Source organism: Anoplopoma fimbria, chromosome 13 (genome assembly GCF_027596085.1).
Source record: "Anoplopoma fimbria isolate UVic2021 breed Golden Eagle Sablefish chromosome 13, Afim_UVic_2022, whole genome shotgun sequence".
Lineage (NCBI taxonomy): Eukaryota > Metazoa > Chordata > Actinopteri > Perciformes > Anoplopomatidae > Anoplopoma > Anoplopoma fimbria.
Window position 1 is genome coordinate 7824729 of NC_072461.1, and position 12867 is coordinate 7837595.

Here is a 12867-nt window from a genome sequence, read left to right on the forward strand (position 1 = left end):
GTGGGGCAACTTGTATATTATTGTATTTGCAATTATTTGCCTACAATATCTATCAGTTTTATCACTGAAGTTAAGAGAAAGTAGCCTGAGACAGAAGCTCCATTCCTCAGAGCATTGAAGCAGCCTGTCTCCGCCTGCAGAAAGATTTGGACCTCAGTGTGGCTGCTGCTACATTACTTCACAGTGGGAGATGAAACGCTCAGTGATGAGAGACACACTCCCTTTGAAACACTAACCCGAGTACACATCTGGCAAACCGTGGGAGGCACTGAAGGTCTTCAGCCGAAGGGGCTTGGATTAGAAATTCGTGTAACCACATACCAATGTAGATTTTAATATAATGCTGACGTTGAAAAAGGATAAAACAGTCTGGTTGAAGTTCTAAAGTTACTACTTGGTTCAAATGAGTTCAAATATTTATTTTTTCAAATTAAGAGGCACCCACAAAACAACTGGTATATTGCAAGCTTTTTTATTTGTTTTTGGTAAATCATTCATAAAAGTTTTAATGGAAAAGGTGAATGCTAGTGTTGTATAGAAAGTAACATTTGTCATTTTATAGCTATTTTGCCAAATAAAGCTTTCGATTATCAGTTATGGAATATAGCCAAATGGATGAAGTCTTTCTGCTAATAATATCCAGAACACAAAATACTGGATGACTGTAGATCATTCCTAAAAGAAAGTCTTCTACTAATCAATTGTAATTGAGTTTATATACTGTACTCCATAATAAAGGGAGATTAAAGACAGGTTTTATTCTGGCTTTTTAGTCTGAATGTACTTTAAGAGACCAATGTGATGAAATCTACCCACTGTGTTTGATATAATCAGCTTTCAAAATTATTTTAGTTTTCAACTGTTTTTGCACTAACTTTGACTGTGGTTCTACATGATTTAAAAGCAATGTGTGTCACAGTAGAGGTCAAGATGACACACTGCTCAGCTGCTCCTTCCTCATCCTCATCTTACATTATGTCTAATACATGTTCATTTGTAGCAGTCGGGCCTGTGCATTACACTTTATTAGCAATTCTTCCCAAAGGAACATTGCATCATCTCTTACTCACCCCAGTGCGACCTGAAATGTCATTAAAATGTGTATGACCCATAGAAGTACAATAAGGGCAGAACAGATATTCCCATCCAAACAGCTGAATGTCTGTCCTATTCCCATTCTATTCTTATGGTATGACCACTAAACAGACATTGAGCTACATCATGCACCTGATCCTTTTTCCTCAAACAATCGAAGTCAATGGGCTCATGCTGTTTTTAAAAGAGCCATAAAATGTACATAAAAATTTCCCTCAACAGATTTTCCCCCTTAAGGCATGAATATAGCAGCCAAAGATACAAACAAAAAGCCATTATTTATGACACCTTGTTATTGAAAGTGGGAACAGTTGCTCACCCCCTGCAGCAAACAGCTTATATATTGTAAGAACAAGGTATGCCCTCGCACCGTTAGTGTAGCATGAGGACAGTTTGCTCTGTCAAGTAGTGTAGTAGGGGAATGGTGAGCCAGAGCAGTTGAATGTCAAAGTTTTCTATAAGTCTATCGTTCTTTTTTCAGGTTTTCCTGATTTGGCATTGACGTTCTGTGTCTGGTTGTTCTCACAGGGCCTGGGGGCAGAGTGTAAGAACCTGTACCCGTTCCTCCTTCCTGTCATCCAGCTGAGCACCGATGTTTCCCAGCCGCCACATGTGTATTTGCTGGAGGATGGACTGGAGCTTTGGTATGGTCTTGCACGTTGCATATTGTACCCTACACATTTATAAGAAAAACTCCCCGATGCAAAATGATCTCATGGACGCACACACACACACACACACACACACACACACACACACACACACACACACACACACACACACACACACACACACACACACACACACACACACACACACACACACACAGGACATCCACCATGACTATAGCTGTCTTTCCCGCTCTCTTTCTCTCTCTTCCATTTTTGTCACTCAATTCCCTCAAGTCCTTTTTTTTTTTTTTTGTCATATTAGACATGCTCATTTACTGACTCACATTGAGTCTACATATGGCAACCAAAATCAAACTCTTTGCCGATAAATTGGCTCACCATGAAATCTCATTATTTGTTCACAGATAACCACTCTAGGTACACAATGAAGCTGTTCATAATTCATGTGCCTCACATTATTGTTTTGGTCAATATTAAGATATTTTTAAGAATCTTCTGCTGCCTAATATCATGCTCACTTTTGCAATTCATAACAACCCCAATAGGTTTGCTTCAGCTGAAGAGAGTTTGCCGGGTTGCCTATCATTCCTGCTTAATGTGTTTTTTCTCTGTCTGTGGCGAGCTGCAGTGTTCAGCATGCTGTATGCGCTTGTACTACAAAGCCACAGTCTAATGTCACTGTCCCACCTTTTATTCTGCCTGATTAACAATCATGGCCTATTTGTTTGTTCTGTTTACAAAGTCAATGTCATTTTCCGTTGCTTTTATCTTGTATCAGCTTGTTTTGCTCTCTAGCTCTGTGTGGCCCTCCCAGTATCTGTCTATCTTGTGTTTTCTTTTTTCTTATTAGTCTGTGAAGCATGCATTCAATCAGTGTCTCATGTCTGCTTCAGTGTCTCATGTCTGCTTTTTGAATAGTTGTAGGTGAAATCCATCAACGTTATTTGGGGTTTTTGATCATTGAGGGTTTCCTATAAGTATTATATATAACATCTCAGCTGTTAATATGTCAGTAGATTGACAATCGGCTTTCATACGAGTAGAGATGAGGAGAGGGTCCTGGTGAATTCATCATCATATTTTAATGTTGATGTACAATTTTCCATGAGGTATTCCACACTTAACTATAAATAAAACGTATCATCTTAAAGCAGTTAATATCATTTCTGACTATCTGATTAGTTATTTTGTTCATTAAATGTTTTTTTTTTAACCAAACCCTTATACGTTACTACAGCCTATCTGACTGTACAAAATGTGATTTTTCTTTTTTTGTATTTTAGAAATGAATGTGTAAAACTTTTGACATTGTGTCAGTATACTATCTGATTAATCAACCAATCATCACATTTGTTTCTTTTCATCCGATTTTTCTTTACACTGAGCCAAACCACTAACATAGCTTTCCTCTTCCTCCTTCTTTTTTCCCTTTTTTTATTCTTTTACACCAACTTCACCATGTTTTATTTCTCTCCTCCTTCCTGATGCCTGCCTTCTTTTCTTCTCTCTGCCTCTATAATTTGCCCTGCTGTACTTCTCTTCCCATTTTCTTTTGCCACCTCTGATCTATATCTTCTGTGCTGCTTTCTCCCAACTTCCCCCATTTTCTGCTTTATTCTCTACTTTGCCCTCTCTCTGACTCTCTCTTGTCATTTTTTTTTTTTAATTCTTTGCCTGCTCTTCTCCTTCCCTCCCTCTCATCATGCAGGTTGGTGACTTTGGAGAACAGCCCAGCAATCACCCCGGAGCTGCTCAGAATTTTCCAGAACATGTCAGCTTTGCTGGGTGAGCTCACATGAGACTTCTTTGTTTGCTAGTCTATCTCGCTATGTGTGTGAGTGTGTTTATACTTGCTTGTGTGATGTGCGTGCAAATGAGTTTGGATTTTTTTTCCCCACCACTTTATGGAGTTTAACATTAACATATAAATTGAATTATTGCTCTGAAAGGAAGGTATCACAATTACACAGAAGAATTGTTCTACTATAATGCATTTTGCATTTGCAGTTTGATTAGCATAAGGTCAAATTATGCCTTCCTGTATAGTAGGGATATGTATTTGAGTCTGTCTGCGGTTCAGAAGAGACGCACAGAAAACATCTCACCTCAAACAGCGAGAGGCACAAACTCTGAGCAATCTGAAAGAACGCATCAGCATTATGTGATCAAATGCTTTTAAATCACAGAGAGGCTGAGAGAACGAGGACTGAGAAGTTGATGCAATCTGCGGACATGGACCAAACTCTCATAGTTTTATCACTTCTAGGTAGTGCATCTTTTCAAAGATAGCCTCGAGGCAGCAGGGCCACTACTCTGGGTCTGTAGGCAGCCGTGAGTGGTGGCAGATTGAATGGAACTGGCTGGATGATTTATCACAGGCCTGAAGCGTTGGGACACCTCACTTACTGTAGTCTGTAGAGGTGTGTGTGTGTGTGTGTGTGTGTGTGTGTGTGTGTGTGTGTGTGTGTGTGTGTGTGTGTGTGTGTGTGTGTGTGTGTGTGTGTGTGTGTGTGTGTGTGTGTGTTGTGTGTGTGTGTGTGTGTGTGTGTGTGTGTGTGTGTGTGTGTGTGGGGCCGCGTGGCCTTCAGTATGATGAGGAACAGTATTGATTTGGTGCTCCTGCACATAACGAGAGAGTCAGACTAATATGGACACTAGTGTGGCCCGGCTTACTGGAGCATTTGATATTATGTGGATAGGGAATCCATGAGACACAGAAAAGCAAGGGATGGAGAAAGACCGTTACAGATGGATGAAAAGAAGAGGGGAGAAGTGAGAAATTGGGAAGGTTTGTGAAACGTAACAAGTAGGTGGTGGATGAAAAGTAATGATTCAGGAAGTGATGACAGGAATAGTAATGCCAAAGTGAGATACTTTAGTAAAGGTTACACAGCGGAGGTGTACTCTGACGAGCTTCAGGCATGGATGGATGGAAAAGACGAGAGGTCCTTTTTCTTTTATCTAGTGCTGAACAGAAAAGGTAAACCAAGGCTACGAAAAGGAAATGAGGCATTCTTTATTTACAAAGCAGCACATCCAGTTGTGTTTACTTTGAGACCAATCGCAGGCAATTACACAGAGGGGACTGGAAGGTGACTTCTACAGCATCCAACGCCATAAAGGCATGCAAAAGCCCGGCAGTGGCAAATTGTGCTAAATGTTATTCAATTTAAGGTATGTAGGAAGGGGTTGTCGCACTGTGACTCCACAACAACACTAACATGTTTTATGCACAATGATCAGCTAATGAAACACGGGTGTAAGGGGCAATTTTAATGATGGATTGAAGGAGGGGAGAGGGAATTTTGAATGGGTAAGAGGAGGAAACGGGTGGCTGGATGGAGCCAAATGAGACAATATTTTAAACTAGAGACCATCTTGCGAAGGGATCACACCTAACCTGATGTGCAGATGGTTTGTTACAAAGAACCATCGGAAAACTTAAAAAAAAATACTTGGCAGATGATTGGATGAACCATCTGTCAATCACTCTTATGCATAGAACTAAAGCCTTTAGCTCCTCCTTCTCCTTCTTTGCTCCTCTTTTAATGAAGAAATTCTCTCCAGGTCTGATTCAGCAGATGCTATTGCAGCATCTATGCTAACCTCCTCAGCAGCAGCCATCGTTGTTTTGAACAAACAGTCGCTTCTCTGTGCTCTCCTTACCGGGAACAAACACATAACTTGAAGCCCGGCAAGGGGGCGGCTGTAGCTTAGTGGGAAGAACTTGTTGTCACTGAAATGACAAAAGCTGGTCCACATTAAAGGTCAGTCCACTGAAGTTGTTGCTAACTTCGGAGCTAACCCACTTCACTTTAATCAGCAGGTAGAAAGGAAGACACAGGAACTTGGTTTGGGTCTTCAGGAGTTGGAAATAGCTCATTTTGTGACCTGATTTTGCTTACTATAATTATAATCATCAGTGTTTACTATGCAGACTGGCTTTTCTCTCCTTTTTTTCATTACTTGGCTCTGTGGAGATGCTTTTCTCTCGCTGTGAGACACATTAAAGCAAAGCAAAGGAAAAAGCTTTCACATCTCTCCAGATGCAAGCTAACAGCATTTCATTAGTAAAGTAAAAAAAAAAAACACTAAATGATAGGTGGAGGTATTTTGTCCCTTTTCTGAACATTTAGCTTTTTTTTAATGCAAGTCAGATTTGTACATTCATGAGAGAAACATGAACTCCATATAAGCAGTTTTCACTACAGTATCTTCCAGTGCTTAATCATCCTGTGGATGCTCTGATGCCACATTAAACATCATGCATACTTGCTGTGATACCGTTGACAATACCATGTCAACTTTAGAAACTTGTAATCTTCTCGTTTTTAAATTGCTCTTGTGTCTAGAGTTGATTAAGATCCTTAAGAGACATTAGCATCCTTAATGTTTTTTTGGGGTTTTTTTTACCAGTGGTGGTTTTCTTGATATTTTTAACTATTTGACTTATACAGCAGTTTTGAAAATGATTTGAACTCAGAATCCGTCAGCTGTTTTGAGGATTTCTATCATATCAAGAATGACTTTTGAACAAATCCGTGATGCTCCTCTCGGCTGCTGCTTCCAGGGTCAAGTATGATCTTCAAATCTCAGTGAATCACAGATTAAACCCAATCTTTTTTTATCTCAACCTGTTTATCACATCTCTGTTCTCCTTGTTTGCACTCTCCCATATTTAGTAAACCCTGTTTACTAAAGATTGTGTGTGTGAGTATTTTTAACATAATCTTGTTAAATGTTTTCACCTATGTAGCTCTGCAGCTGCTTGTCAGCACTTAGGACCCGTCGTCTGCTCTCCTTGTGTCTCTGTCTTTGCTGTTATTGTGAAACCTACTTTTTCTCTTAACCTTAGCATGTTTTAAAGCACGTTAATCACATCGAATGCAAATCAGGTTGTAAATGCAAGTATTAAATGGATAAATTCAAAGCTTCTGTGATGAAAGATGCAAGCTCAGAGGTCCAGTTACAAGTCAGACCTCTGAAAATACGGGTCCTCTTAACACTGAACACGAAAAATAAATGGAGGATAATTTTACATTCAACAATCATGCATTCATTAACATATATTGATGAAAAATCTCAAAGCAGAAATTTACTTGGCTTTTTGGGGGGCTTTTTTGGACAAACTGCTCGTCATCATCTTTGGCTGGTTTTCCCCAGGACATTGGGCCGTTCATTTGTTTAGTCTGTTGAGGGATGCGGGCCATTGAGAGAGTCTGGCTTGGTTTGGTGTCGCAGCTTGCCAGGTGTGTGGCCTGGCCTGCCTGATAAAGAGCCCCGCTCCATCACTGCTAAAATGGAGCAGCAAATTCCCTAATTAGAATGTCAAGAGCCTTGCCTTGGCTAAATTGTGAGACTAGCACCATGTCCTGTATCACTGCCACCACACTCTGAACTAGGACACATTTCAGATGTGTGTGTGCTGCATCGAAAAAGTGACAATGGATGGTAAGCAAGGACGTTCTTTTTTTTCTTTTCTTATTTGCATTACACTGATTAGTGGAAGCAAGTGATGGAGCTAGAGTATCCATTCATGTCCATAATACTTGTTAAGAAACACAACACGTCTTGCTGTTTCACGTAAAAAGCTGTCCTGGGAAAGGAATTGATAATGGCTACTGAACTGCTAGAGAGCTTCACTCTGAAACAGATGGAGGAAATGGTGAGTGTCCTTTTTAAAAGCAAAAAGCAGTGACAACTAATTAATATATTAATGGTAAACTTTTAGAAAACATGAGGACTTCATACCGAAAATGTAAAGAGTATTCTTAAAAATATGGGAGATCAATAACAAAGGTCTGTCTCTAGTAATAGCCGTAAGTCTTTGATATTATCTCAAGTTTTTAATCAATAGATTAATGGTTTAGTCTATACAATTTTAGAAAATGGGGAAAAAAATACCCTTCACAATTTACAGAAATCCACTATGATGCCTACAAATAGCTTATTGTGTCAGACCACCAAAGATAATCACTTTACAATGAAGTAAAAAAGAAAAAAAGAAATCCTCACACTTAAAAAGCTGGAACAGTAAGTGTTTGGGTTTTTCGTTCAACCTAATTTCCAATCAATCATGTTGGTACTTTCCACAGTTTAAGGCAGAAATTAGAATTGACGAGACAATTTCAGCCTGACCTTGCTGAAAGTGGCTTCAAAGTAATACAGGAACAAAATTGGGCCTTGCAAAACATTGCTTCATGATCATCCCATCAGTTAGCAATTACTGGTGCAGCCAAAGACATGTCAGACAATCCCCACGAAGATCAATGACACTGTATTGAGAGAGCTTTCAGCCTCATTTTCTGCCTCTGAAAGAATGTGATCTCGCAGTTAACGGCCAGGCTGATGTCCTCCATGGATCAATCTGGACATCCCCGTCAGAGAACAGCCGTTTTATAACAGGTTTCTCAACTAGAAGTAATGACTGATTATAGCTATCGCAGATGGGGAATATGTTTCGCTACACTTACTGCCAGGATGGAAGAAATTTGAATAACAAATGTTAATTTCGATTATGTATATGTAGCAGTTGAATTATTGTATTTCTGTGCATTCTGAAAGTTCATTATTATTCTCTACTATTCTTCTTTGTAGTCTGCATCTATCTGCTCTGTCCAACCTTGAGCTGCTGTTTCAGTGCTGTAAGGTTTCTGCTTTCTCATCACTGCTGTCATCTCATACCTATTGGGTAGATTTCTGCCACTTCGTTGAGTCCCTCGCTGAGCTTTTATCGCTTCTCTCATGCATGATTACTCGCCCGTGACTTTGCAAAGACTCAGTGATTTGAGCACCAATGGGAGTTGGCTTCTCATCTTGCAACTGTAGCTGTCGGCCATGTTGTTTTTCTTTAATGTTTTTTTGGCAGTGATTCCTTTGTGTACAGTAAAGCCTGGTAAAGCAGCTGTCTCTGGGGTGCACCAGGGGTACTTTTTTTTACCACTGAGAATGTCTTCAAGTTATAAAGATTTAATCTGAAACCATAAAGAAACTTGCTGTCTGCACTCTATTACAAAACATGGTTTGATTTCTCTCCAGAGAAGTCCTCTTCAATGTTTCTTCATTTTCAGATCTTAAATTAAGAAAACAACAACATAAACAACAAAAAAGTAGATAGTCTGTTATCCTCCTAGAAAATGCAGTTAAACCTCCAACCCAGGACTTCACTCAGCTCAAACGCTTTGTATTTGTCCCGCTCGATTGTTCCCCGACACACACATCTGCGTGTCCTTGTAGTGCATCAGTACTGATTTTGGCACAACTTCTTTGGTATCTGTTAAACTTTCCTCACTTAGCATACATTGCCATCCCCGTCACACACTATAAAGCAAAAACATTGGGTTGGGAGATGACCAACATTTTCGGCAGTGTCCCCACCAACAATTAGAGGCACTTCAGAGGCCGTGATCACAGTCAGATGTGAGGCTCATTTTCCTGTTAATGTTGATAACGGGAGCGGATTGTGCAACACATGCCCAGGGCTATGAAGGATGTACTGACTAAAGCTTAATCAGTGCTTTAGCAGCTGTTTTTGTGACTATTTGATTATAGCGGATGATGATGTGTATTTGTCTGTGTGTGTGACGAGGGGGCTGTTGTGTCCTCACTTTTCTTTGTGAAAATGTTATTGCTTTTTATAGTATTGATTTCGCAAAATACCCTATTCGGCTTCAGAATAATATTCACAAGGGGTTTCTAACATTGTCTATGGCCGTTCACCTGCATAGGAGAACAAAATATTAAAATACTTTTCAATATAATTCAATCCTATCCACATCACACTAAAGCCTAAACAAATACTACACTTCAATAAGCATCTCTTTTGGACAGCAACCATGTGTTTGTATTTAACCAGCAATGCCTGCAATACTGTTTGTAGAAGGAACAAAATAGAAACAAATTAAGAAAAAGGGTTTAAGGAAATACAAGTAAAATGCATGTAAATCATGAAAATACAGGTGAAGAATCAAGTGAAATAATACCCATAAGACTCTCAAAACTAGGGCAGCACTAGCCTGTAGCGCACATGAAGGTGTAGCACAAATGAAGTGAAATATACCCACCAAAAAAAACAAGTTTCTTATTTTAACAATCATCTCAACTCTTAATCTTTAAGATTTTTTTTTTATCTTCTCATGAAAAGATCAGTCAATAAAGCCCTATTTTCTTCTCTAGCTTATTGTAGGTGGTATAGTGTTATATTTAACAGTCAAACTGTTTTCTTTATGTAACAGCACCAGTAACTCCTTGTCAGAGGTTTTCTCCCGGGGCTCTTTATCGCAAGGTCACACTGGATTCCAAATGTTACTTTTTTGTCACATTTGTCAGTACATATAGTTTCCTTACTTTCTGATCTGGAGTAACATTCCTTGTGTGTCCGGTGTGTTGGCGTGTAGCCCACTCATAAACATCCCCTTCCATGTTTGTGACATTTTGGGCCCTGTGGAGTCCTACTGGTGTCGTCTCGGCTCAGAGCAGTGATGTAAGATGTTGATCAGCTGTCGCTGGAGGGTCGCTTTGAGAGCTGTTCAGGAATATGCCGGCAGCTGAAGGCCACCAGTGGTTTAAATCCCCCTCATAATCTTGTCGACTCTCAATTTGTTTCACTTACACAGTCTGGATCAGGGAAGATGACTAATGCTTTTAGCTCCCATGGTTTAATAATATGAAGACATGCATCAACACGTATTATTTTTAAATCAAACCTAAAAGCTTGTTTTATGCCTGCACTATACATTTTCATTTGTTTCTCCTCTGTTATGCTTCAAGATGCACAAAATAAGTTTATTTCTATAACAAAAACAAATTTTGAAGAGCTGGGGTCAAACTCCCCAGATATTTTTTGTATGCAAATTATCGTAATTAACTGATACATTTATAATAGAGTAATAATCATTTGTGTTGACTAAATGCTTGTTTGGTTTTTAATACATTTTTTCCATCAAGCAAATAGCTTCTCAGTGCCCCTGCCCTATTTGCAAGTATTTACATTTTATATATATATATTTATTTATTTATTTATTTAGAGAAAAACTGTCCCTTTCCTTTGCACATGCTAATTATTATCATTTTTAGAAGATTGGTGGTAACTAAAGCTCATTTAGAAGAGGTGTCACCTCTGCCCTTTTTTTAGTTTGTAGTGAGGCACTGAATGACGTTTTTTTTTTTTTTTTTGTAAAATTATATATGTGGAGTTAACTTTACGCTGAAAAGTTGTCATGTCAAAAAATCGACCGAAAATAAGGGTAGCTTATTAGTCTCCCTGGTAATATTAAGGAAAAGGAAAAAAAAAAAAAAAAATATATATATATATATACGTGATACTCTACAGGTGCTGATAATGAAACCTCTCGATACATTTTACATAAAAAGTTGCACACACTATTATGCTCCCACTTCCGTATTAGCAGGCACAGCAAAGAACAGTGCTGATTTAGTCAAGTCCTCTGAAGGACCGAGGACATGTCATGCTTTCCTTATCTGATGACACTGTGTGTCCTTGTTCACACGCTGTTTAGCAATCTGTCGCCTTTGCTTTTATTCTCTAGTAAAATGAGCAGCCTGGCCTGACCACAGGAAAGCATATGTTGTAGTGGAGCTCTCATCTTTTCCCTGACTGTTTCCTCACAATGCGCTACATTTCAGTACCCATGCTCGAGTATACCGCACATAAATTGACAGTGGAAACTTCAGAGCAATTGCTTTAGTGCACATTTGATGTCAGTTTGACTTTAGTAGACCATAACTCTTTGTTGTTTCTTTTTATTCTTGTTTTGGACTTGTCTTTGTAATCAATTTGGGATTTGAAATCAATCATCGCCCCCTCTTGATCTGTGCTTTCCGTAGCTGGCCTGCACACGGCATGAGTTTAGAGTAATGTTGCTCCCCACTATATTTGCAGTGTTGAGTATTCATGTAGCCTAATTTGCTGACTAACTAGGCCCCTGAAATACATTGTGTACCTGCACAGATGGCAGCAGACATTATTGCCATTACCTTACTGCGGCTGGCAGATGGCTAGAGAAATCATATTGCATACATCAACATTCATATCACCTGTATGAACTGGCATGGTTTGACTGGACCTCCTCTATTAATACTCAACCAGTGACTTCTTCTCCCAAACATGATGTGAAAGAAAAAGTTACATGAGGTTTAGATGCTTTATGAAAACTGGGATTGAGAAAGTTTGTTCTATACTTTTGCTTTGGAGAGAGCATTACAAAAAATGTCTGTACTTTAGAATAACAAGACAACAGAGCAACAACGCATTAGACTGACAAAATGAATGCTTTGGAGATTTCAGGTCTCTGAATGTTCAAATTCATGTTTTCATGAACTGCAAAAAGAGATCCTCTAATGAAGATCCAAGTGTGCATTGGTCAATTAGCCGTATGATTATTGCTTGAAATCATTTTTGTGGTGCTATATATATTGTTTTATAAATCCTGTAGTAGGCATGAGAGGTTTATTTACTGTTATTGCAGCTGCCTCACTAAACTCAAAAATAATAGAAGGACAGGAAAAAAGCTGATGAGAGAAAAATAAGGAGGAGATTGCAAGCAAGATTGAAACCGACACACTCTAAAGGCACATAGGTAGCGAGCATGTATCACAGCACTCCTTTCGCCGCACAAATTGTGAGCCTCATTTGTTGGAGTGCCTTTTCGTTTTTTGTTTTGTTTCCCAAGCTTGTGATTCCTTTAAATGAACCGATGTCATTACAAGAAGGGAGATTTTTTTGAAGAATACTTGGCTGCTTGTAAAAGTATCCAATATCACAATTTCTTCACAAGAAGAAAAACAACACTTGTAGAAAGGTCAGAAAACACAATGTTATGTTTTTTTTTTTTTTTCTTCTTTTCATCCCTTTAATCATCTGTTGACCCCTGAGAGTCATCCTGGGACTCCTTGGCCGGGTTCTGACCTGAGAGTTATTACAAAAGAAAACAATAACTGCACCTCTGTAAAGACCCAATTAAAAAGTAAAACACAACAGAGTGTTCTGAGTTTCAACAGCTCTTACATAACTTTACTCAACATCAAAACATTGTTTTATTTATGTATGTATTCATAGGCCAATACATCCACAATATCTGGCCCCTGTGTTCATGCGGGTCGAAGTAACTGCTATCCTGGG

The 12867-nt window shown here is 39.0% G+C and overlaps 1 protein-coding gene across 1 annotated transcript in view; it reads left to right on the forward strand.

The window, feature by feature from the left end:
* ipo11 (importin 11) overlaps nt 1–12867 on the forward strand; it is a 110622-nt gene that overhangs the window by 58517 nt on the left and 39238 nt on the right. The window contains exons 21-22 of the mRNA XM_054611057.1: nt 1624–1739; nt 3436–3512. Of these exons, the coding sequence (XP_054467032.1) occupies nt 1624–1739; nt 3436–3512 (193 nt within the window). The remainder of the gene's footprint in view (nt 1–1623; nt 1740–3435; nt 3513–12867) is intronic.